At 37.9% G+C, this 27,983-nt stretch overlaps 1 protein-coding gene and 1 long non-coding RNA gene across 2 annotated transcripts in view; both read left to right on the top strand.

The window, feature by feature from the left end:
• Positions 1-6,260: 6,260 nt before the first annotated feature.
• LOC138853278 (uncharacterized) overlaps positions 6,261-27,983 on the top strand; it is a 153,100-nt gene continuing 131,377 nt past the window's right edge. Inside the window, exon 1 of the long non-coding RNA XR_011392479.1 lies at positions 6,261-6,379. This is a non-coding gene — a long non-coding RNA (uncharacterized lncRNA). The remainder of the gene's footprint in view (positions 6,380-27,983) is intronic.
• The window catches only part of LOC138853277 (uncharacterized), a 341,333-nt gene continuing 336,220 nt past the window's right edge, over positions 22,871-27,983 (top strand). Inside the window, exon 1 of the mRNA XM_070089051.1 lies at positions 22,871-24,963. Within this exon, the coding sequence (XP_069945152.1) occupies positions 23,068-23,352 (285 nt within the window). The 5' untranslated portion in view covers positions 22,871-23,067 and the 3' untranslated portion in view covers positions 23,353-24,963. The remainder of the gene's footprint in view (positions 24,964-27,983) is intronic.

Below are 27,983 nucleotides of genomic sequence, written 5' to 3'. Positions count from 1 at the left end.
TTTATGCTGGGAGGCAGGTGAACAATCTTTGGCCCCTGACACTTACTATGTTGTTTCTTAGTGTTCTCACGACGCCCCTGCTTTTTATTGGAGAGATGTTGCCAAGTCTTTAACTTTCGTAGGGAGTGACTTTCGTGTTCAGATTTGGTACTAGTTCATCTTGGATTTTCCAGGTGCATATTATCATGTATCTTTCTCGCTTGCATTCCAGGGAGTGCAAGTCAAGGGACTTCAACCGTTCTCAGAAATTTAGGTGCTTTTTCGTATGATACGTGCCGTAAAAGTTCTCTGTATATTTTCAAGGTCTGCAATTTCGCCTGCTTTGGAAGGGGCCGTTAGTGCACAGCAATATTCCAGCCTAGAGATAACAAACTATTTGAAGAGAATTATCATGGGCTTGGCATCCCTATTTTTGAAGCTTCTCATTATCCATCCTATCATGAATGCATCCTTTTGTTTGTGTAAATTAGATTCACTTATTATTAATAGAACTACTGTACAACTATGATAATTTTTTATGTGATAAGTAGTCAGTAAACCATTGAATTAAGTTAGCCCATAATGTCAAGGCATAATAGAGGCTCTCTTTGCACTGCAACCCATTATTGTTAAAATATAATCTCAATGTACTACTTGCAAAGAAATAAATGAATCTGAATCTGAACCTGAATCATTTTCCTAGCAGATATGGTAGATATATTGCTATAATAATAATAGTAGTAGTATATTTCTACATGTACATAATAATATATTTCTACAAGTACATCAGTGGCATACTACCGTATAGAAAGCCGCTTGTTATGATAAGCATTTCGGGCAAATTAGGTAAATTTTTGTCCCAGCACGAGACCCACACCAGTCGCTCAACACCCAGGTACCCATTTTACTGATGGGTTAACATGGATGGTAGGTGCCTTGAAGAACCACGTCCAAATGTTTCCTGCCTTATTGGGAAATTGAACCCCGGACCTCAGTGTGTGAGCTGAGTGCGCTAGCAACCGAGCTACGGGAAAGTGATATTTTATGATATTATCCTGCAAGACCAGGACCCACACGTTACTGAATTCACAAACACAATGAGTAACTGTATGTTACTACCAACAGTAACAAAACCTACAAGAGTTACAGAGACTAGTGTTTCCCTACTTGACCACATCTGGACCAACACCATATCCCCTTTAAAATCAGGCATAATTACAGATAATACCACAGACCAGTACCCTACTTTCCTCATAACAACTCTTGGTAAACTACCCCAAGACACTACTAAAGTCACCTTCAGACTTCACAATAAGGCAGCCATTAATAACTTTACAACAGCAGTAGCAAACATTGATTGGCACACTGAGCTAGAAATCTATACAGATATTGACGAATGTATTAATAATTTTCTAAAAAAGACCCAATACCTCTATAACAAGCACTGCCCTAAAAAGACTAAACAGATGACAGCTAAGAGACTGAACAGTCCCTGGCTAACACCCAGCATTCTCAAATCCATAAATACAAAACACCAATATGAAAAACAGTACAGAATGGGTCACATAACCAGAGACCAAACAAAACGTTACTCGTCAATCCTAACCAGCCTGATAAGAAGGGCAAAAAAATTGTATTATGAGAACAGATTATCCAACTTACGAGGTGATATAAAAAAGACCTGGAAAACCCTATCAGAAATTCTGGGAACAAAAAAAGATATCACGAAACAGCGAAATAAAATTAGCAAAATCAGATGAACCCCAACTCCCACCAACAGAAACAGCAAACAGACTCAATGATTTCTTCTCCACTATAGGACAAAACCTTGCCAATAAAATCCCAAGCTCAGATACCCCACCAAATGACTACCTCACCGGCAACTACCCGAACACACTGTTCCTAGCTCCGACTAACCCATACGAAGTCTCCCTTATTATCAACGCACTAAAAAACAAGGCAGGAGATTTAAATACCTTACCACCCTTTATATACAAAAAACTGTCACAAGTGCTATCACCAATCATTGCAACACTCTTTAACAAATCCATAGAATCCTCCACCTTCCCTACAGTACTCAAAATAGCAAGGGTCACCCCGATCCACAAAGGAGGAGACCAAACAGAGTTGAATAACTATAGGCCAATATCCAACTTACACCCTCTCTCAAAAATCTTCGAAAAATTAATTCATAAACGAATCTACTCCTACCTTATCTCCCAAAACATACTCAACCCCTGCCAATTTGGATTCAGGCCTAATAAAAATACTAATGATGCTATTATACACATGCTAGAACATATATACACTGCAATAGAGAAAAAAGAAGTCCCACTGGGGATCTTCATTGACTTACGTAAAGCTTTTGATACAGTTGACCATGACTTGCTCCACGTAAAATTGTCACACTATGGTATAAGAGGGCACTCCCTCAACTACCTCAAGTCATACCTCAGCAACAGAAGCCAATATGTGTACGCAAATGGGGCAAACTCTTCTGCGCAACCAATTACAGTTGGTGTCCCACAGGGAAGTGTCCTTGGCCCTCTTCTCTTTCTCCTATACATAAATGACCTTCCAAATGCTTCGCAATTACTCAAACCCACACTATTTGCAGATGACACTACATACGTCTTCTCTCACCCGAGCCCAGTCACGCTAGCCAATACTGTAAATACCGAATTACAGAAAATATCTACCTGGATGAGGACTAACAAACTTACACTAAACATTGACAAAACCTACTTCATTCAGTTTGGTAACAGAGCTACAGATGTCCCTCTTAACATAATGATAAACGGATCACCTATCACAAAGCTAACAGAGGGAAAATTCTTAGGAATCCACCTTGATAATAGACTCAAATTTCATACACATATACAACAAATTTCTAAGAAAATTTCCAAGACTGTAGGCATACTATCGAAGATACGGTACTATGTTCCACAGTCAGCCCTCCTGGCCCTATATCACTCTCTTATTTACCCCTATCTCACCTATGGAATTTGTGCATGGGGCTCAACAACCATTAACCATCTCAGACCACTAATTACCCAACAAAAGGCTGCAGTTAGAATGATAACAAATTCTCACTACAGGCAGCACACTCCACCAATATTCAATACACTAAACCTACTCACCATACAAAACATCCATACTTATTACTGCACCTATTACATACATAGAACACTTAACTCTGATATTAACCCTCCCCTCAAACATCTTGCCAACCTCAACAGAACACATGACCATAACACAAGGCACAGATCACTCTTTGATGTTCCTCGTGTCCATCTCATGCTATGCAAAAACTCAATGCACATAAAAGGCCCTAAAATCTGGAATTCATTACCTGTAAATATAAAAGAAACACTACCTGTTTATAAATTCAAGTCTCTTCTCAAAGATCACTTACTCACCCAAAACCAAATAAATACTGAATAACTGAACCTTATAAATTGTATATCTTAAATGTTTCTCACAATTATATCACATAAATGTTAAACCTAAAACCCAATCTAACTTTATTATTTTTTTAAATTTCAATTTCAATTACTCAGATATGGTAAACATGAGGAAATTAAATCTTCATCAGATTACAAAACAAATTTTGGCCACAAAATAGAGCGAAACACCAACGTCAAAGACCTGGGAGTGATTATGTCGGAGGATCTCACCTTCAAGGAACATAAGGGGCCATCCAAGGTTCCCGCGCGCGGAGCAAAAATAAATTCGAAAATATATGAAAACTGAGTTATTGTTACCAAAAAATAGCTGAACTTTCTGGCTACACGCTGGTATAATTATTATCCTTGTACGATGTTTCTAAAAGGAATTACAGCCATTTATAACAGGCATGGTGACAGCGCTGACGCAACATGTTGCGTAAGAAGCGCTGACTCAGCTTTGTTGACGTTTTTGTTACGTTTTTCCCCGTGTTATTTTTATCGTTTTCGTACATCTTTATGTCTAATATAATACAAATTCACCATCTGAGATCATGCCAGAGTGGGCGGAGATAATGTGATCAGGGAACCAATCGGGAACCCCTGGGAATAGTGCACAAAATGGCCGACACCTCCAGCCAACAAAATATTCCATACCCACGCTAATATCAATTATAAGGCTTATTTATCTATCACAATTGATCTATTATGATATAATGCAATATAATAATAGCATATAAACATAAAAAGTACACCTCAAAAAAAAATATATAGCATAATATGACGCCCCAAGGAATAAATTTCTATCGATATTTCCCCTGAAGGTGAAGAGAGGGTCCGCCCTCTCTCATCAGTGATGAGAGAAAACGTATTTACAATGGTTAACTGTAATAAACACTCGTAGGTCACGCAAAAAGTGTAAAATAAAGCGAATTTTTCGGGGGAAAAAAATTATTTCCCGGGCAGCGGGGGTGCCGCGCGCTTCGGCCTATATCTCGAAAGTAAGTTATTTACCTATTTACGACCCATCCATCCTTATTTATGAATGAATTGACTTGATTTTCACAACAAACATAGAAGAATGATTGCTTTACAAGTTGACACGTACCTTTCTGAAGTATCCCAAATATTTTCAGATTTGTGTGGGCAACAAGACCGACATCTTCCAAAATGTCAAAAAAGTTATGAAACTTTATTTTTTTTAGCATGAAGATAAGATTTATTATATAATTGGGGACTTACATATGATGGAATTAGAAGTGTTCTATCAGCAGAAAGTGTCAAAACCACTTTTCCAAGTACCACTGAGTACTTGAGTACTGCCAAATGTAATTTTTCGTAAATTTTGCATATTTCATTTCCTTTTTGGCCGATATTTTTGAAACTTCAGCACAGGAGGTTTTATATAAGCTTCTAATAGTACACCAAAAATGAATGTAATCGGTTCATAAATAAAGACGTCAAATATTTTTTTCCCGGTCCCCCCCCTAACATTGTATCAATCGCATCTGCTAGAAAAATGACAGGATGGATAATGAGAACCTTCAAAACTAGGGAGGCCAAGCCCATGATGACACTCTTCAGGTCACTTGTTCTATCTAGGCTGGAATATTGCTGCACTCTAACAGCACCTTTCAAGGCAGGTGAAATTGCCGACCTAGAAAGTGTACAGAGAACTTTCACGGCGCGCATAACGGAGATAAAACACCTCAATTACTGGGAGCGCTTGAGGTTTCTAAACCTGTATTCCCTGGAACGCAGGAGGGAGAGATACATGATTATATACACCTGGAAAATCCTAGAGGGACTAGTACCGAACTTGCACACGAAAATCACTCACTACGAAAGCAAAAGACTTGGCAGACGATGCACCATCCCCCCAATGAAAAGCAGGGGTGTCACTAGCACGTTAAGAGACCATACAATAAGTGTCAGGGGCCCGAGACTGTTCAACTGCCTCCCAGCACACATAAGGGGGATTACCAACAGACCCCTGGCAGTCTTCAAGCTGGCACTGGACAAGCACCTAAAGTCAGTTCCTGATCAGCCGGGCTGTGGCTCGTACGTTGGTTTGCGTGCAGCCAGCAGCAACAGCCTGGTTGATCAGGCGCTGATCCACCAGGAGGCCTGGTCACAGACCGGGCCGCGGGGGCGTTGACCCCCCGAAACTCTCTCCAGGTAAACTCCAGGTAAACCTAACAGAATACTCCATACGACTGAATGTACAACAATGCATGCAACCATATGACCTGTCTTTGTAATACTCATTTGTGTTTTATAGTTATCTGTTTACAATAATGTATTATCACTGATTTCATCATTGCTTAGTTAATCTTAAGTTAATTTTAAGCCAGCCCAAAATGCTATGCATAGTATAAGTGGCTTTGGCATGCTGCTCTTATCTGTATTTTTTTGTACCTCTGTATGTATGCTCAAATTGTAAATAAATAAATAAAAAAATAAATAAATAAATCACTCTCAGGCCCTTAGTTTTCTGCTCTGTTGTGTGGTTAGAATTTGTTTTATACTTCGATACAGTTTTTATTTCCTCTAGTTTTCCATAGTGGAGTAATTGAAATTTGTCTTCATTGAATTTCATATTGATTCACTAAATCGTAATGAGACGATTGCTGATGTCCGCTTGAAGATTTGCAATGTCTTGATGGATGACAGTCATGTAAATTCTGGTATCATCAGTATAGGAGGACATGGTGTTTACTGTTACTCTTTGTGTTCTACTTGTTAGGTTATAGATCCAACTACCCAATTTTCCTGTTAGTCATTTCAAGTTTCTATTTATATTTACAAATTAACTTTTGCTCCTTTTGAATCATCGTCCAGCTTTGTGCAACAAATCTTCCCCGAACATCGGGAAGTTGGGTTCAGTACGGCGTAAGCTGTCGCTGGCTCTTATAAACCAAACAAAGAAAAAAAAAAGAAACAGCTTGAAGATGGTAAGTTATTATTGGAATCATAGAGAAGCGTTAAATCCGTAGGGGTCATGCATCGCCTGGGAAATATAATTGCGTTTGATTGGAGGAAAGGAAAAACAGCTCCAGTTGCTTGGATTAGGAGTTTTTTTTACCAGCTTCATTGTATACTAATAAAAGCACAAATGATGCTGTTGTACACATTTTATTTTTACTTATTTATTTTTATTTATTGTATGTCTTTGCAAACAGTACATTCAGATTTTATATTTACAATAGTGGGTTGCAATGCAAAGAGAGCCTCTATTATGCCTAGACATTATGGGCCATTATGGCTTACTGACTACTTTACACTAAGGAGTATATCATAGTTGTACAATAGATTATTAATTATAAGTGAATCAAATTTGTATAAGATAAAAGATATATTCATATAGTCTAAAATGCTTTTTGTGAAAACAATGATTCAATTATATTCCTGTCAACAATGGATAGAAGGTTCAATGTGATTGTTGAAGTTATGATGTGGGAGTACATAAGTGAGTAAATGTGTACTGAGTATTTAGCATTTAGTCTTGGGTGATTAAGTGGCTTTTGAGAAGATTCTTAAATTGATTTTCAGACTGGTTTACTTTAATATCTTCTGGTAATGAATTCCATATTTTAGGGCCCTTTATGTGCATAGTTTTTACACAGTGTGATATGGACACGAGGTATATCAAAAAGAGATCTGTGTCTTGTGTTGTGGTCATGTGTTCTGTTTAGGTTGGTGAGGAGTTTGAGTGGAGGGTTTATATTTGTGTGTATTGTTCTGTGTATGTAGTAGGCACATGAATAAGTATGGATGTTCTTAATGGTGAGCAGATTCAGATTTTTGAAAATTGGCGGAGTATGCTGGCGGGAGTAGGAATTTGTTATCATTCTTACTGCTGCCTTTTGCTAGGTTATGAGGGGTTTTAGGTGATTGGGTGTTGTTGATCCCCATGCACAAATTCCATATGTAAGATAAGGGTATATGAGTGTATGGTACAGTGCCAGGAGAGCTGATTGTGGAACGTAGTACCTTATCTTTGATAGTATACCTACAGTCTTGGAGATTTTCTTGGTGATTTGTTGTATGTGTGTCCGGAACTTAAGGCTACTGTCAAGGTGGATACCTAGGAATTTTCCCTCTGTGAGTCTTGTGACTGATGATCCGTTTAGCGTTATGTTAAATGGATCATTTGCAGCTTTTTTTCCAAACTGAATGAAATAGGTTTTATCAGTATTTCAGGGTAAGTTTATTAGTCAACATCCAGGCAGATCTTTCTTCTTTCAACATACCAGCTGTATCCCACCGAGGTGGGGTGGCCCAAAAGGAAAAACGAAAGTTTCTCCTTTCAAATTTAGTAATATATACAGGAGAAGGGGCTACTAGCCCCTTGCTCCCGGCATTTTAATCGCCTCTTACGACACGCATGGCTTACGGAGGAAGAATTCTGTTCCACTTCCCCATGGAGATAAGAGGAAATAAACAAGAACAAGAACTAGAAAGAAAATAGAAGAAAACCCAGAGGGGTATGTATATATATGCTTGTACATGTATGTGTAGTGTGACCTAAGTGTAAGTAGAAGTAACAAGATGTACCTGAAATCTTGCATGTTTATGAGACAGAAAAAAGACACCAGCAATCCCACCATCATGTAAAACAATTACAGGCTTCCATTTTACACTCACTTGGCAGGACAGTAGTACCTCCCTGGGTGGCTGCTGTCTACCAACCTACTACCTACTCCATCCTACTACCTACCTACCAGGCAGATATTTTCTGTAATTCAGCATTGACTGTGTTTGCTAGTATGACTGTGTTTGGGTGGGAAAAGACATATATAGTGTCATCTGCAAATAATATGGGTTTGAGTAGCTGTGATGCATTTGGTAGATCATTGATGTAGATGAGAAAGAGGAGTGGTCCAAGGACACTTCCTTGTGGGACTCCTACTGTGATTGGTTGGGTGGAAGAGTTTGCATCTTTGCATACACATATTGAGTTCTGTTACTAAGGTATGATTTTAGGTAGTTGAGGGAGTGGCCTCTGATACCATAGTGCATTAATTTGGAGTACGGCACTTCATGGTCGACTGTATAGAAAGCTTTACGTAAATCAATGAAAATGCCCAGCGGGACTTCTTTCTTTTCAAGTGCTGTATATATTAGTTCTAGCATGTGTATGATAGCATCATCTGTGCTTTTATTATTCCTGAATCCAAACTGACAAGGGTTTAATATGTTGTGTGAAACGAGGTAGGAATAGATCCATCTATGAATTAATTTTTCAAAGATTTTAGAGAGCAGTGGTAAGTTAGATATTGGTCTATAGTTATTTAAGTCAGGTTGGTCACCTCCTTTGTGGATCAGAGTGACCCTCGCTATTTCGAGGATTGTTGGGAAGGTAGATGATTCAATGGATTTGTTAAAGAGCGTTGCAATAATTGGTGACAATACTTGAGAAGCTTTTTTGTACATAAAAGCAGGCAAGTTGTTTATGTCTCCTGCCTTGTTTTTAAGGGTGTCTATGACGAGCGTAACTTCTATGGGGTTGGTTGGAGCTAGGAATAGCGTATTTGGGTAATGTGGAAAATACTGTATATATTTTCCAGAAATACAGTAGTTATATGTAAATAGATGGCCATACTGTATTTAATAATGTTTGTCATAGAAAATGGGAAACTGAGCCTGCGTCTGTGCAGACGAGACTCGCCATTGTTATTTTGAATTGGATACAACGTTAGTGCAATGGGGAGAATTTTTCGTGCTCTAGAGGTTAAAATTGGGTTGACACCTCTCAAATAGGAGGCGAAATTGTTGGATGTGCATTCCTGCATAACTTGAGATATCAGGCGACTGGACAAGACAGCTCCAGGAACCTCATATAAGTCTTATATAGTAACCTGGCCAGTGTTATTTTCATAGATAGACAGTGAGGTTTTCTGAGTATGATACACATTAATCTCCAGTCAAATTGGTGAGTGATATTAAGATATTCTCTTTCTGTTGTATAAATGTGTATATATATATATATATATATATATATATATATATATATATATATATATATATATATATATATATATATATATATATATATATATATATATAATCATTTATTATTTTTAATATACAGTCCACAAATTTATATATTTACCAGAATTCCTGGTGATGTATCTTTTATTTATAATTAATAGGTCCAGAGCAACTTGTGGATATGACAGTGGTAGGTATTGAAGGGGGACATTTTTTGCGACCTAGGTGTCCCAAATTCCTACTTGTCTAACTGATAAATAATAATTATCTTTGTTCATTTACTGTTATGTACATAATGATACATTCAGATAAATGCAATTTTCCACAGGTAGGTACCTATGAGGTAGTCTGATGGATGGGTGTTTGAGTTTAGTATTTTGTTCGCTAGATTTTTTCCTATGGTGGAGAAGAAAACATTGAGTCTGTTTGCTGTTTCAGTTGGTGTGAGTAGGGGTTCATCTGATTTTGTTAGTTTGGTTATTTTGTTTGTGGATAACTTTTTAGTTCCAAGAATTTCAGATAGAGTTTTCCAGGTTTTTTTCATATCATCTTTGATGTTATGTAATCTATTTTCATAATACAATTTTTTAGATGTTCTTATGAGGCTGATAAGTGCTGACGAGTAACGTTTAGACTGTTCTCTATTTATTTGACCCATTCTATACTGCTTTTCATATTTGTTCTTTGTGTTAATGTATTTGAGGATGCTTGGTGTTAGCCAGGGATTATTCAGTCTATTTGCTGTGATCTGTTTAGTTTTTTGGGGCAGTGTTTGTTATAGAGGCTTTGGGCTATTTTTAGAAAATTTTTAATACATTCATTCATATCTGTATATGTTTCGAGCTCATTTTGCCAATCGATGTTATTCATAGCTGCTATAAAGTTGTTAACTGCTGTCTTGTTATGTAGTCTGAAGGTTACTTTAGTTATGTCTTGTGGCAGTTTGCCCAGATTAGTTATTGGGTAGTGGTCTGTAGTGTTGTCTGATTATGCCTGATTTTAAAGGGGATATGGTGTTTGTCCAGATGTGGTCTATTAAGGAGATGCTTGTCTCGGTGATTCTTGTAGGTTTAGACATTGCTGGTAGCAACAGGCAGTTACTCATTGTGTTTGTGAATTCGGTTACTTGTGGGTCCTGGTCATGTAGTATGTTTATGTTGAAATCTCCTGTTAGTAGTAGGTGGTCTTTATTCATGTGTGCATCAGTAATCATGTTTCCTAGTTTTTCACCAAAGTGGTAAATGTTTGACTGTGGTACTCTGTAGATGTTTATAACTGTGAGGGGTTTTTGTAGGTCTTTTGATTTTAAATTTGGCTATGATATATTCTCCATGTTTGTCCCATGTGCAAGATTTATTGATACATTCAAGTTGATTTGAGTAGTACAGGTCCGTCATCACAAATCCGGCAATCAGCTATTCGGTTCCTTCAGTTATTCGGCACTAATTTTGGCTAGCATAATTTAAAATTTCCAGGGTCACCACACCAACCTGCTGGTACTGTTTGGTGGTGCTACTTGCTGCATAAGTCATTCCAATTTCTTTTTCTCTATATATTGTTTTAACCTGCTTACTTTTAGCCCTAGCCATGGTTCCAATGAATAAAAGAAATGCTTCTCATTATGTAAAGCACCTATACAGTACATTATCCATTAAAGATAAGGTGGCTTTGAAGCCACTGTCGGTTGCCATGAGCTCAGTCTCATGAAGCAGGAGAATATGCTTTATTATTCCGCTAATATCAACACTACAGCTTATTTGCCTATCACAATTGATCTAATATGACATAAGAAACAATATAAATAACATAAAACATGTTAAATACTCCAGAATGAATAATATTTGGCATAACACCGAGCAGTTTGACGGAGGTATGAAGAGGATTTGGTAAACAAGTACCATTCTCCTATCCTTGTCTTGGGGGCTTATATTAGAGAAAACAGAGTATAGCACAGGGCTAACTATGATATACACTCGTACTCCACCATATTTATTTATTTATTTATTTATTTAGTAATTTTAGCATACATACAGAGGTACAAAAAATACAGGTAAGAGCAGCATGCCAAAGCCACTTACATGCATAGCATTACGGGCTGGCTTAAAATTAACTTAAGATTAACTAAGCAATGATGAAATCAGTGATAAAACATTATTGTAAACAGATAACTATAAAGCACAAATGAGTATTACAAAGACAGGTCATATGGTTGCATGCATTGCTGTACATTCAGTCGAATGGAGTATTCTGTTAGGTAGTGTATTTAAAAAAATAACAAAGTTAGATTGGGTCCTAGGTTTAACATTTGTGTAATATAATTGTGAGTAACATATAGGATATACAATTTATAAGGTTCAGTTATTCAGTATTTATTTGGTTTTGAGTGAGTAAGTGATCTTTAAGAAAATGGAAAATGTACAAAGGAGGATGACAAAGTTGATCCCATGTATCAGAAACCTTCCCTATGAGGATAGACTAAGGGCCCTGAATCTGCACTCTCTAGAAAGACGTAGAATTAGGGGGGATATGATTGAGGTGTATAAATGGAAGACAGGAATAAATAAAGGGGATGTAAATAGTGTGCTGAAAATATCTAGCCTAGACAGGACTCGCAGCAATGGTTTTAAGTTGGAAAAATTCAGATTCAGGAAGGATATAGGAAAGTACTGGTTTGGTAATAGAGTTGTGGATGAGTGGAACAAACTCCCGAGTACAGTTATAGAGGCCAGAACGTTGTGTAGCTTTAAAAATAGGTTGGATAAATACATGAGTGGATGTGGGTGGGTGTGAGTTGGACCTGATAGCTTGTGCTACCAGGTCGGTTGCCGTGTTCCTCCCTTAAGTCAATGTGACCTGACCTGACTAGGTTGGGTGCATTGGCTTAAGCCGGTAGGAGACTTGGACCTGCCTCGCATGGGCCAGTAGGCCTTCTGCAGTGTTCCTTCATTCTTATGTTCTTAAGAGACTTGAATTTATAAACAGGTAGTGTTTCTTTTATATTTACAGGTAATGAATTCCAGATTTTAGGGCCTTTTATGTGCATTGAGTTTTTGCATAGCGTGAGATGGACACGAGGAACATCAAAGAGTGATCTGTGCCTTGTGTTATGGTCATGTGTTCTGTTGAGGTTGGCAAGGAGATGTTTGAGGGGAGGGTTAATATCAGAGTTAAGTGTTCTATGTATGTAATAGGTGCAGTAATAAGTATGGATGTTTTGTATGGTGAGTAGGTTGAGTGTTTTGAATATTGGTGGAGTGTGCTGCCTGTAGTGAGAATTTGTTATCATTCTAACTGCAAAAAAGTTATTTTCTCTCTATAGATTATCACACATAGCAGCATATGTTTAGAGAACCTAGGATAACCCCAAAAAAGTCAACGTGGCTTATTTTTAGTACCTGGCTTGGGTTAGCCATATATGATTTTTGGTAAATATTTGATTCCCAGCCAGGGTAGAAACATTAGGTGTGTTTCTTTACACCTGTTGTCTATGTATACCCATCAGTAAATGGGTACCAGGGTGTTAGTCGACTAGTGTGGATGTTATCCTGGGACACTGACCTAATTTTCTTGAAATACTCAGCATAACAAGTGCCTTTCTATACAGTAGTATGTTACTGATGTCAGCTAGGCCTGTATACCTTGTACATGTACGTGTAGTAAATAAAGATATTATTATTATTATCATTATTATTATCATTATTATTATTATTATTATTATATTATTATTATTATTATTTTCTCAGTTGTTTGTTGGGTTATCTTAATCAAACTTGGGCAATGTATGATGGAAAGATACTTCTTCACATACACCAAAAATGAAAGAAATCAGACCTTAAATAGCGGAGTTAACTTCTCAGCCATTAGCGGCTGCTTAGCGGTATATTTTTATATGGTTGTTATGGTTATATTCTCATTTTTTCGGTCTCAGTTGATAGAATGGAAGATATATTACAGTAATAGATATGATTTTGATTGCTTTCATGACGAAAAGTACCTTGAAATTGCGCCCACAGTAGCAAAAATGTTCTATTCTTTAGCGAAGCTCAAGAGTAAACAAATGACGTCACCGTCCAATACCTGTCCGCCTGCCAGTCCAAATTCCAGTACGGAGTCAAGAATGGATCGACATTATTTATACAATTATTAAAATAACAGTAAATCTTCTATTTATTTTTTTTTTTGTGAATAAAAATTCCAAATGGAAAGCAAGAGCAATATAAGAGGGGCTGGAGCCATGACTAATGAACAGAGAAAATGTTATTTTAGTGCCAGGAATGTCTGCATTGTTTATTCTGGACCCTATTTTGAAATTGGCATCTGTTGAAATTTGTGTGAAATTGGCCAAATTGCCAATTTCTGACCACTTTATTGGGTAGTTGAAATAGTGAATGGGCAGTTTCTTGTACTCAGTTGACAGACTAGAAGTAAATAAGTTTATTCAGGTATACATAAATACAGTTACATAGATTATCATACATAGCAGTGTATGTATAGAGAACCTGGGATAACCCAGAAAAGTCAGACAAAGTGACTTATTTCCAGTACCTGGCTTGGGCTTGCCATATATGATTTTTGGTAAATATTTTTTTTCTCGGTTGCTTGTTGGGCTATCTCATTGAAACTTGGGCAATGTATGATGGAAAGATGCTTCTTAACGTGCAACAAAAATAAAAAAGACTGACGATAAATAAGGGAGTTCACTTCTCAGCCATTAGCCGCCTCTTTGCAGTATATTTTCATATGGTTTTTATGGTTGTATTCTCATTTTTTTGGACTCATTTGATAGAATGGAAGATATATTACAGAAATAGACATGATTTTGATTGTTTTCGTAACGAAAAGTACCTTGAAATTGAGCTCAAAGTAGCGGAAATGTTCGATTTTTGCTGATGTTCAATGAACTGTGTAAGTCAAGTTGGTTAATTTTATTAAGTGTAATCTAACCTAACCACTCTGTAATTCGGCAAACTCAGTAATCCAGCACGCTACAGGTCCCAATGATGCCGGATTTGTGATGGAGGACCTGTATATAGCTGTTCCTCCCCCTTGCTGGTCTTTTCTACAGTTGTGTATGGCCATGTAGCCAGGAATGGTATAGACATCTGTAATATCAGGCTTAAGCCAGGTGTCTGTGAGTGATGATTGATATATTGGAATGAAGGGAATTGAGTAATGCTGTGACATTGTAGTTAAAGATGGTTATGTTATTGTTTGCACTGAGTAATGTCTTTGCTTGGTCTGCTGTATAGTAATTACAGTTGCTGTTTGATTCGTGTAATTCATTTAGTAAAAAGTTTACATCAGGATCTATGCCTGTAATCATAGGATGAGAGTAATTTTACAAACTAGATGTTCTGAGTAAAATTATATAAGAGTTATATTGAATCTACAACTAGACTTATGAATAAGACTCTGTAATTATTCTAAAACTTGCAAAAATTTAAAAGAAAAAGGGATTATTATAGAATTAATAATTCAGTTATAGACTTAAGCATCTAATAGCACCTTAATTATTTTAACAAATGTGAGTTTATGAATGACAGTAGATATTTATAGCTAAAATAAAGGAGCTAGTGAATATAATGATAAAAGAATGTATTAAAAACAAAATCAGTAGCACCTGAGGTAGTCAATAGCACCTGAAGTATTTTAATAAATGTGACTATATGGACAAGAGGGAAAAAATATTAACTCTCCTGAAAGTAGCCCTTTAATTGTTGTTAGAACTAGGAGTATAGCAATTACTGAATAAAGGGCAGTACAATGTATTAGTATATAGAGAATTATTTCTGGAGAAATGTAAAAAGGGACTAAATTAAGTAGTGGTAAAACAACCTTTAAATAGATTGACACTATGATATGAAATTAATCTGAGAGTAGGATTTGCCTTATAGCATAAAGTTTGAGCAATTAATACCACTAAGGAAATATTATTTGAGGTAGTTGATACTAGCTAGTGGAAGATGGTACAAGGAATTGCACAGTAGTGTAGTAGGAATATACTGTACACTAGTTTGTTATTTGTAGTTTGGGAGCAAAGGGAAAATTAGGTAAGATTATAATAGAATTATAGCAGTGCTTAAGTAGGAATAAATGGTAATACAGATACTATTATTAAAGAGTAAGTATCTTATTAACAAGTAATAAATTGTGAAAGGGAAATCTGGGAAGATGACACAAATTGGGTCACATAAGGATCTGTGTGGGACACATGGGATAATGAGGTAGTAAATACTATCCAGGAGGTGATTAGTAAGTAAGTAAGTTTATTCAGGTATACACAAATACAGTTACATAGAATTATCATACATAGCAGCATATGTGTAGAGAACCTAGGATAACCCAAAAAAGTCAGACAGAGTGACTTATTTCCATTGGGGTCCTTTTACCTTATTATTATAATATAAAGGTTATAATATTTTCTTATTATTCTATAATGAAGATAACATCTTATTATCATACTAAAAAGACTATCTACTACATGAGGGTCATTAAGACTATCTACAATACGAGGGTCATTACTAGGAATAAGGTAAAATTTACACGTATGTTAGCTAAAAATTAGAAAATCATTCTCTTCCCTTTCTGTAGCTACATTCATCAGACACCTTTTGGCACTCTTCTTGAACTGGTTCATGCTATGACTGGCTTTGACATGTGCGGGTAGTCTGTTCCATTCCTTTATTGCTGTACAATAAAAGGTGTTTGAAGCCTGGCCAATGACTGTGGGTACTACAAAGTTGTGCTCTCTCCCCCTAGTACTATGATTGCTTTGGTTCCCAACCTTGACAAAATTGACAGCAAGATATTCTGGACACTGTTTGTGAGCAATTTTATAAACATGATTTAGCTTCAGTTGTTTTACTCTGTCTTCAACATTCAACATATCCAACTGCTGTAATTCATCCTGGCCTACATGTTCTCTTGGTCCCAGCCCCAGGATGAATCTTACGATTTTATTCTGGGTGATTTGCAGTCTATCTTTCAGTTTTTTTGTCAAGGCAGAGTACCATGAAGAGCAAGCGTAATCCATATGGCATTGTATAAGGGCTAGACATAGGGTCCTGCGAGCCTCAGTAGGTAGACACTGTGCTTGTCTATACAGGAACTTCAGTCTGGCATTTGCTTTCTTTACTGTGATGAATGGTTTGAAAAACCGACAAGTTGAAGATTGAGACACTTATGCAGCTTTCTTTACTACACTGTTCCCTATCAATTCTCCTGACATGCATGGGTCAAAGGGGATTCCCAGATATTTTACTGATGAAACCAAAGTGATGGGCTCCCCATTACACTGGACATTAAAATTATTTACCCTTCTCAGTTTATGTTTCGTGCCAAAGAGAATGGCTTCAGTTTTCCCGAGGTGTAACGATAGTTTGTTGTCTACTAACCATTTGCTGCAGGACTCCAGTTCCAGTGTTAAAACATTAGCTATATCTTGTGGGTCTTTACCTGACACTAACAGGACACTGTCATCTGCATACAGTAGGACTTTGCACTTGACACTGATAGGCATGTCATTGACATAACATAAGAATAATAAGGGACCCAGAATACTACCTTGGGGAACTCCACATGTTATCGGCAGGGGTTCTGATTCCGTTTTGTTGATTTTGACTATTTGTCTCCTGTTGCTAAGGTAGGACTTAAACCAGTCTACAGAACCTATACCGATAGCTTGAAGTTTCTTACATAATATATTGTGGTTGACAGTATTGAAGGCCTTTTGCAGATCTAAGGTTACCATACCTATGAGGTTCCCCTTTGACATTTCAGTTCTCAGGTAATCCATCAGATTAATTAGGGAGGTGTCGGTTGAGTAGGATCTTCTAAAGCCCAATTGATAGCTATGGAGAATGTTGTTGTCATTAAGGTACTTAACTACTTGAGAGTACACTGCCCTCTCTAGAATTTTAGATATTATACTGAGTATACTAACAGGCCTATAGTTGCTTACATCAGACCTACTATTTTTCTTGAAGACAGGAGTAACTCTGGCCTCCTTGAACCCCTCCGGTACGGTATTAGTGGTGATTGATAGATTTATTATGCGAGCAATAGGGATTGACAGTTCAGAAGCACCATCTTTTAGGAACTTAGACGGGATGTTATCAGGGCCTGTGCTCTTAGTTGGGTTTAACTTGCTTAGTTCTTTTGAATAAAGTCATGAGATACACTTACTAGTTGACAACTGTTTGGGGTTAACCCTTTATTGGTATAGTATGTTTGAAACTTATCAGAGTCAGTGTTAAAGGTATTTGATGCAGCTAGTAGTTTACTTACTAGTGTTGATGCAACAGATGTGTAGTAGGAATTAAAGCAATTTGCCACCTTAGATGTTTCGTGGCATACCTCATTATCGATAGTGAGTACTATGTTAGACCTATCTACTGGCTTATGGCTATACCCCAACTGTTTTAGTTGTTGCCAGAGCTTTCTGGGGTTATGCTTATACTCTTCAATTTTTGAGCAATAGTGCTTTGCCTTTGCTCCTTTTATAAGTCTCTGTACTCTGTTCCTCACCCTTTGGAATTCATTTAGTGCTGCAATATCCTGTCTGTTTTCTTTAAATCTTTTTAGCAGCTGGTCTCTGAATTTCATATTATCTAATATCTCAGTAGTCATCCAGGGTTCAGTTCTTCGTTTAATCCTAACCTCTTTAACTGGTGCAATATTATCAAGGATGGTAGTGAACATTGTTTTGAATTTTTCCCAGGCATCGTTTACGTCCGTGCAACTTGTTATCTCTGTCCAGTCACAATTGTGTAGCCTATTTACCAGTGTTTCTTTACTGTAGTTTCTAGTTGACCTCATTTTTATTGTCCTGTGTAGGCCTATCCTATCCCTAGTGATTTTCCTGGTGCAGTAAATGATGAAATGATCACTAAGACCTGTGGTAATGACGCCTGACTGACTAATGTTCTCAGCGCGGTTACAAAGTATGTGGTCAATTAGGGTGGCTGAGAACTGTGTGATCCGGGTTGGTGTATTAATTAGTTGAGTGTAATTATTTAAACCTAGAATTTGCTTATACCTTTTGCATAGCCCGTTATTTTGCTGCTGAAAACAGATATTGAAGTCGCCCAGTATTATTGTCTCGCAATTGTTTTCAAGTCCGGACAATACTCTGGAAAAGTCTTCTAAGAACTGGTCCTGGGTAGGAGGGCGGTAACTAGTTCCTACTAAGATGGGTTTGGTCTTGGGAAGCAGCACTTCAAACCATAGAATCTCCAGTTTATTGTTATTTAAATCAGGTCTTGGGTTGTAAGCTAAGTCATTTCTAATGTAGGCACATACTCCACCACCCTTTCTGTTCCTATCTAAGCGTTTTATATTGTAACCTTCTATTTTGACCTCGTCGTCAGTCACCGTATCATCCAACCAGGATTCAGAGATGGTTATAACTGCCGCCCTAATTTTGTTAGCTAGAATCCTAATCTCTGCCAATTTAGGAAGAAGTGATCTTGTGTTGACATGAATAAAGTGAAGGCCTGTTTTCATAAAACAATTATAATCATCTATATATGGCAATGGGTCATTTGTATTAAAATTAGGTAAATCAATGTCATCATTGCTAAAGGGTAACTGTGCCAAAGTGCATTTGTTACACATAAAATGAGTTCTGGCACCGTTGCTATAATTGTACATACATCCATTATGCACCCACCCCTTACACATTTTACATAAGGTGCCTTTTCTGTTTTTCGTGCGTACTTTAGTACAGTGTATGCACCTGTTTGGTAGTGTTTGAAATAATAATGGCTGTATTGTCTCACACTGACCTATGTATGCATTACATATGGAGTTAAGGTTATCATTCCTAGCTACTAGACCATCATTTATCTGTCTGTTTTGCCTCTGCACAATAGTTTGAGGTCCTGGATTAATTTGGATATCACCACTTATGAGCGCTACAATAAGAGCTGTGTGCCACTGATTTTGTTTGGGTATGCGGTGTTGCCATACCTTGCGGCGATAGTGACATTTACTTTTCTGGTAGGATGGCAGATGTTGGGCTTTTACTGTCCAGGGTGCTATTACTCCATTTACCTTTTCCAGCCCCCATGACTGATTTCTTTCTTCATGGAATTGAAGAAGAAAGATAAATATAATTATGGCAGCCTGTACCCCCCTAATGCCTGCCATTTTCACTCTTCGTTCTTGTACTCATATACAATAATATTTATTTCTCTTTTCCAGTCCCCAGTACACTTAGTATCTGCTTTAGCAATCACCACTGAATTACTAGTAAATTTTCTTCTTCAAAACACTCTTCACTGCTCACTTTTCCCTTAACTTCACAAACCCCTTTCAGTTAACCCCTTATTACACACCCCTTCCCACCTCACTTCACAGTCTGGCTTCTCCTATTAACTTCTAACTCCTTTCCATTCTGGTAGACCAGAAAGGTTTAATCATTGGTTTTATCCTTCCAAATCCCCCTCAGTTCCATTTATCGGGGTTGTGTCGTGTTGTTGACTTCGGACCTGACTGCTGACTCAGCCATTTTTAAAACACTGAGGGAAGTAAACGCTACCTACAACCTGACTTTCCTTGAGTTTATAGATATATTTGGTGTTTTCTGCTATGATTCTCTCACTGTACACTGGTCAGATGAATATAGGTCAGCTACTAAAACATTAACCTTGACTGTTTAACTATTCACTTCTTTCCCACGACTGGCACTGAGGGATAACCGTCCTATAACCTTGGAGTTTTGTGCTGTTGACTTGACGATGTCTCCTGTGTTTCCCTCTCGTTAGCACTGGTACAGGTGATATGATGGTGGTACAGATATGATGCTACTGTCAACAGATGAACGTCAGTAAAGATGAGAATTTCACTTCGGTAGTTGTACGTCTGGCAGTAGCTGCTGTTTGGATGCCGGTCAGCCATGTTTAAGTGCTCAGATCTTTCCCTCGTTTGGCACTGAGGAAAAAAGTCCTACAGACCTGTCATTTCCTTGGAGTTTTGTTGATCAGGTTTTCTGCCATGTTGTCTTCCCGTTGAACACTGGTGAAGTTGATATGGAGGTCAGTTATTTCATTGTAGTGGAAAACGTCTCATGTCTGGTTCACGTCTGGCAGCAGGTCTGATACTTGAATGCCGGTCCCTCTTTTGTCATATTTAGTCCATTTCGTTGTCGTCACCGTCAGTTTTTATGTCACTATAGGTTCCTTGCATGTTGTTGCAGCAGTACTTGCAATTTGGCCATCACTGGAGTTTGGATAGGCCCAGGGGACGGCAAGATATAGGAGCAGCCTTGTTGCTGCTTGCTGTGGCTGCGGCTACGTACAGGGATAGTACAGGGATTAGTTCAGTAATGGCATAATAACATACACTAACATAGTACATACAATGATTTGGTCACTAATATCAGTCAGACTCTGTAATGTTTGCATCATGAAGGAAGTTTGCTAGTTCATTTTCATTTGTAATATAGTACACACGACCTACATTTGTTTTTCTTACTAGAATTTGTCCATCACATACAAAGCACTGGTGAATTTTATCATTATTCTCACGTTTTAATTTTCTCACTCTGTACAGGAGGTTCTGTCGTTTTCTTGTGAGACACTCATTTATGTATACTGTATATCTTTTTTTGCTTTAATAGATGAACTTATTAGGTCTTTTTTTCTGTCTTGTGTGTGAAATCTGTGCATAACACTTTTTCTCCTTTGGTTCCCTAGTAACCGTGATTCTTTTATTTCCGACATTGGCACATTAACCTGTAGGTGGTCGCATATGATCTGGAGAGTTGTAGCTTTGCAGTTGGTGTGGTTTAATTCACTAGGAAAGAGTGAACTGTTAATCACTATTGCATCGGCTAGCTTATCTTGCTCTGCCTTATCATTTTGGTAAGCAAAATAATTGTTCAATTGGGTATCCATGTTTATTTTCCAGTCCTTGATGGCATCTTCAAGCTTCGTGTTTAGGGAAGCTATTTGATCTGTGTGACTGGCTATGACTGATTGGAGGGTCTTGCCAAAATCAGTCATGCCAGTTGATGTTAGCTGTTGTTCAAGGCTGTTGATCTTATTCTCAAGGCATCATGGCGAAGTAACTTAGATTCATGGTATGTTATTGTTGCGCGAAGAGACATATTTTCAGCATGAAGATTCAAGTTATCCGCCCTTAGGGTGGTGATGTAATTCTTTAGAGTGTCTGGATCATTAGTCATACCTGGGAGCATATCAGATGGGTTAAATCCTATGAAGGTAGATGTAGAGAGGGAGTCAGTCACGGTTGGTGTTGTTGTTGAGTCGCCTTGGTTGGTGGTTGAGGGGGAGGTGGCTAGACCATTAATTACCCAATAAAAGGCAGCAGTCAGAATGATAACAAATTCCCACTCCAGGCAGCATACTCCACCAATATTCAAAACTCTAAACTTACTCACCATACAAAACATCCATACTTATTTTTGTGCCTACTACATACATAGAACACTCAACTCAGATATAAACCCTCCCCTCAAACTTCTCCTTACCAACCTCAACAGAACACATGACCATAACACAAGGCACAGATCAGTCTTTGATGTTCCCCCATGTCCATCTCACACTATATAAAAACTCAATTCACATAAAAGGCCCAAAAATCTGGAATTCATTACCTGTGAATACAGTATAAAAGAAACACTGTCTGTTTATCTATTCAAGACTCTTCTTAAAAACCACTTACTCAACCACAACTAAATAAATACTGAATAACTGAATCTCATAAATGTATAACCTGTGACCCTATCAAACTTTTTTTTTTTAATTACATTACCTAATAGAATACAGTGGACCCCCACATAACGATATTAATCCGTTCCTGAGATCTCATTGTTATGCGAAATTATCATTATGCGAATGAATTTTCCCCTTAAGAAATAATGGAAATCAAATTAATCCGTGCAAGACACCCAAAAGTATGAAAAAATTTTTTTACCACATGAAATATACATTTTCCTACACACAAAGAGAAGGATACATGCACAATAGTAGAGTAGTACATGCAAAATATATATTGTGCATGTACTACTCTACTAAATGAAGAATAAATGACACTTACCTTTATTGAAGATGCAGCAATGACTGATGAGACACTGTGTCCTGGGAGTGCCTTTTCCTCCTGAGTACTGTAGGTCCTGTTTGGCATTTTCTTCCAGAACAGGCCTTATCACACTGTGTATGCCACTACGATTCTTAAATCTCTCAAACCAACCTTTGCTGGCTTTAAATTCACCAATATGAGCACTAGTTCCAGGCATTTTTACCTGTTCACCTGGGTGTTAGTCGACTGGTGTGGGTTGCATCCTGGGAGACAAGATTAAGGACCCCAATGGAAATAAGTTACAGTCTTCGATGACACTGACTTTTTTGGGTTATCCTGGGTGGCTAACCCTCTGGGGTTAATTGTTTCTTGGTATTCTCAATAAGCCACACCAACAACGGTGCTACAGCAGCAGCAGCAGCAGCTGACAGTGCTACAGCAGCAGCAGCAGCAGCTGACAGTGCTACAGCAGCAGCAGCAGCAGCTGACAGTGCTACAGCAGCAGCTGACAGTGCTACAGCAGCAGCAGACGGTGCTACAGCAGCAGCAGACGGTACTACAGCAGCAGCAGCAGCTGACGGTGGTACAGCAGCAGCAGCAGCTGATGGTGCTACAGCAGCAGCAGCAGCTGACAGTGCTACAGCAGCAGCAGACGGTGCTACAGCACCAGCAGACGGTACTACAGCAGCAGCAGCAGCTGACGGTGGTACAGCAGCAGCAGCAGCTGACGGTGCTACAGCAGCAGCAGCAGCTGACAATGCTACAGCAGCAGCAGCATCAGCAGTTGACCATGGTACCACAGTATTTTGATAATATTTCTCACCCTTTTTACCACAGGGTTGGCACTAGAAGCTTTCTTGGGGCCCATGGTCACTTATTTTGCAAATAAAATCACCAAAAGCGCTGTAATAATACGAAATGTTCCGATTGTATGCTTGGATGTTACCGCGGAGGCTGGCTGGTAAACAATGCCACCGGTGGAACATGTGAGGCTGGCTCAGGCCTCACATAGACGCGTCTCGGACGAATAGTGTTGAGCGGGTTTTTAGCGGTATGCGAGGCAAAATCTTAGCGATAAAATGTATTGGTATGCGGATTTAACGTTATGTGATGCCAACGGTATGCGGGGGTCCACTGTACTCCATTCTCATGAATGGAGTATTCTATTAGGTAATGACCATATTTATTTATTTATTTATTTATTTATTTATTTTATAATTTGAACATACAGAGGTACAAAAAAATACAGGTAAGAGCAGCATGCCAAAGCCACTTGTATGCATTGCATTATGGGCTGACTTAAAATTAACTTAAGATTAACTAAGCAATGATGTAATCAGTGATAAAACATTATTGTAAACAGATAACAATAAAGCACAAATGAGTATTACAAAGACAGGTCATATGGTTGCATGCATTACTGTACATTCAGTAGAATGGAGTATTCTGTTAGGTAGTGTATTTAAAAAATAACAAAGTTAGATTGGGTCTTAGGTTTAACATTTATGTGATATAATTGTGAGAAACATTTAAGATATACAATTTATAAGGTTCAGTTATTCAGTATTTATTTGGTTTTGGGTGAGTAAGTGATCTTTGAGAAGAGACTTGAATTTATAAACAGGTAGTGTTTCTTTTATATTTACAGGTAATGAATTCCAGATTTTAGGGCCTTTTATGTGCATTGAGTTTTTGCATAGCATGAGATGGACACGAGGAACATCAAAGAGTGATCCGTGCCTTTTGTTATGGTCATGTGTTCTGTTGAGGTTGGAAAGGAGATGTTTGAGGGGAGGGTTAATCTCAGAGTTAAGTGTTCTATGTATGTAATAGGTGCAGTAATAAGTATGGATGTTTTGTATGGTTTTGTATGGTTTAGTGTTTTGAATATTGGTGGAGTGTGCTGCCTGTAGTGGGAATTTGTTATCATTCTGACTGCAGCCTTTTGTTGGGTAATTAGTGGTCTGAGATGGTTAATGGTTGTTGAGCCCCATGCACAAATTCCATAGGTGAGATAGGGGTAAATAAGAGAGTGATATAGGGCCAGGAGGGCTGACTGTGGAACATAGTACCGTATCTTCGATAGTATGCCTACGGTCTTGGAAATTTTCTTAGAAATTTGTTGTATATGTGTATGAAATTTGAGTCTGTTATCAAGGTGGATTCCTAAGAATTTTCCCTCTGTTATCTTTGTGATAGGTGATCCTTTTATCATTATGTTAAGAGGGACATCTGTAGCTCTGTTAATAAACTGAATGAAGTAGGTTTTGTCAATGTTTAGTGTAAGTTTGTTAGTCCTCATCCAGGTAGATATTTTCCATAATTCGGTATTTACAGTATTGGCTAGCATGACTGGGCTCAGGTGAGAGAAGACGTATATAGTGTCATCTGCAAATAGTGTGGGTTTGAGTAATTGCGAAGCATTTGGTAGGTCATTTATGTATAGGAGAAAGAGAAGAGGGCCAAGGACACTTCCCTGTAGGACACCAACTGTAATTGGGTGTGCGGAAGAGTTTGCCCCATTTGCGTACACATATTGGCTTCTGTTGCTGAGGTATGAATTGAGGTAGTTGAGGGAGTGCCCTCTTATACCATAGTGTGACAATTTTATGTGGAGCAAGTCATGGTCAACTGTAGTAAAAGCTTTACATAAGTCAATGAAGATCCCCAGTGGGACTTCTTTTTTCTCTATTGCAGTGTATATATGTTCTAGCATGTGTATAATAGCATCATTAGTATTTTTATTAGGCCTGAATCCAAATTGAGTATGTTTTGGGAGATGAGGTAGGAGTAGATTCGTTTATGAATTAATTTTTCAAAGATTTTTGAGAGAGGGTGTAAGTTGGATATTGGCCTATAGTTGTTCAACTCTGTTTGGTCTCCTCCTTTATGGATCGGGGTGACCCTTGCTATTTTGAGAACTGTAGGGAAGGTGGAGGATTCAGTGGATTTGTTAAAGAGTGTTGCAATGATTGGTGATAGCACTTGTGACACTTTTGTATATAAAGGGTGGTAAGGTATTTAAATCTCCTGCCTTGTTTTTTAGTGCGTTGATAATAAGGGAGACTTTGTATGGGTTTGTCGGAGCTAGGAACAGTGTGTTCGGGTAGTTGCCAGTGAGGTAGTCATTTGGTGGGGTATCTGAGCTTGGGAGAAGAAATCATTGAGTCTGTTTGCTGTTTCTGTTGGTGGGAGTTGGGGTTCATCTGATTTTGCTAATTTTATCTCGCTATTTCGTGATATCTTTTTTGTTCCCAGAATTTCTGATAGGGTTTTCCAGGTCTTTTTTATATCACCTCGTAAGTTGGATAATCTGCTCCCATAATACAATTTTTTTGCCCTTCTTATCAGGCAGGTTAGGATTGAGGAGTAACGTTTTGTTTGGTCTCTGGTTATGTGACCCATTCTGTACTGTTTTTCATATCGGTGTTTTGTATTTATGGATTTGAGAATGCTGGGTGTTAGCCAGGGACTGTTCAGTCTCTTAGCTGTCATCTCTTTAGTTTTTTAGGGCAGTGCTTGTTATAGAGGTATTGGGTCTTTTTTAGAAAATTATTAATACATTCATCAATATCTGAATAGATTTCTAGCTCAGTGTGCCAGTCAATGTTTGTTACTGCTGTTGTGAAGTTATTAATGGCTGCCTCATTGTGAAGTCTGAAGGTGACTTTAGTAGTGTCTTGGGGTAATTTACCAAGAGTTGTTATGAGGAAAGTAGGGTAGTGGTCTGTGGTATTATCTGTAATTATGCCTGATTTTAAAGGGGATATAGTGTTGGTCCAGATGTGGTCAAGTAGGGAAACACTAGTCTCCGTAACTCTTGTAGGTTTTGTTACTGTTGGTAGCAACATGCAGTTACTCATTGTGTTTGTGAATTCTGCCCTACAAATCATTGATTTTACTCGATCTGCTTCGATTATATTATACATTGTTATGCTACAAATTTGTACAACTTTAATGCTTCATATCTGAAATACTCATTTGTACTTCATGTTGTGATTTGTTTACTGTAATTTTTACCACTGAATAAATCATTGCTTAGTTAATCTTAGGTTAATTTTAAGCCAGCCCATAATGCTCTGCATACAAGGGGCTATTGGCATGTACACCCAATCACTTTATTTCTTTGTACAACTATGTATCATGTCCAAATAAAAAATGAATGAATAAATAAATAAATAAATAAATAAATAAATAAATAAATAAATAAAATATACACCGCTCTCGAGAAGAAGTCCCGCTAGGAATCTTTATTGATTTACGTAAAGTTTTTGATACAGTTGACCACGATTTTCTGCAAATTAAATTAACACACGATGGTATAAGAGGGCACTCCCTCAACTACCTAAAGTCATACCTTAGTAACAGAAGCCAGTATGTGTACACAAATGGAGCTAACTCTTCCACACAACCAGTTAAAGTTGGGGCCCCACAAGGAAGTGTCCTTGGCATCACAGCTACTCAGACCCATATTATTTGCAGATGACACTACATACGTCTTCTCCCATCCAAATTCAGTCATACTGGCCAACACTGTTAATGCTGAATTGCAAAAAATATCTACCTGGATGATGACTAACAAGTTTACACTCAATACTGACAAAACCTATTTCATTCAGTTTGGAAATAGAGCCACAAATGTTCTACCTAACATAACGCTAAACGGATCACCCATCACAAGACGCACAGAGGGAAAATTCCTAGGAATCCACCTTGACAGTAGCCTTAAATTCCAGACCCATATACAACAAATTTCAAAGAAAATCTCTAAGACAGTAGGCATACTATCAAAGATACGGTACAGTGGACCCCCGACTTACGAACTTAATTTGTTCAAGAAGGCTGTTCGAGTGCTGTTACCGAACGAATTTGCTCCCATAAGGAATAATGTAAATTAGATTAGTCCGTTTCAGACCCCCACAAATACACTTACAAAAGTACTTACAAAAATATACTTACATAATTGTTCGAGTTGGGAGCAGTTCGTAAGTCGAGGGTCCATTGTACTATGTTCCACAATCAGCTCTCCTTGCACTGTGTCACTCACTCATCTACCCTTATCTCACCTATGGAATTTGTGCATGGGGATCAACAACATTAAATCACCTAAGACCACTAATATCCCAGCAAAAGGCTGCAGTCAGAATGATAACAAATTTTCACTCCAGAAATTATACTCCACCAATATTCAAGTCTAAAACTACTCACTGCAAAGAACATCCATAATTATTCTTGCTCCTACTACATACATAATACACTATACTCAAACATAAACCCTTCACTCAAACTTCTCCTTACCAACCTTAATAGGACGCACGACCATAACACAAGACACATCACTTTTTGATGTACCCCGTGTCCACACCACACTATGTAAGAACTCTATGCACATAAAGGGCCCCAAAATTTGGAACTCATTTCCAGTAAATACTAAAGTAACCTGGTCTGAACATCAATTTAAGTCTCTTCTCAAAAACCATCTTCTTAAACTAAACTAAATATTAAATACTCAATACTTAA

This window comes from Cherax quadricarinatus, chromosome 27, assembly GCF_038502225.1.
Source record: "Cherax quadricarinatus isolate ZL_2023a chromosome 27, ASM3850222v1, whole genome shotgun sequence".
NCBI classification, from domain to species: domain Eukaryota; kingdom Metazoa; phylum Arthropoda; class Malacostraca; order Decapoda; family Parastacidae; genus Cherax; species Cherax quadricarinatus.
This window is presented reverse-complemented; position numbering and strand designations above follow the sequence as displayed.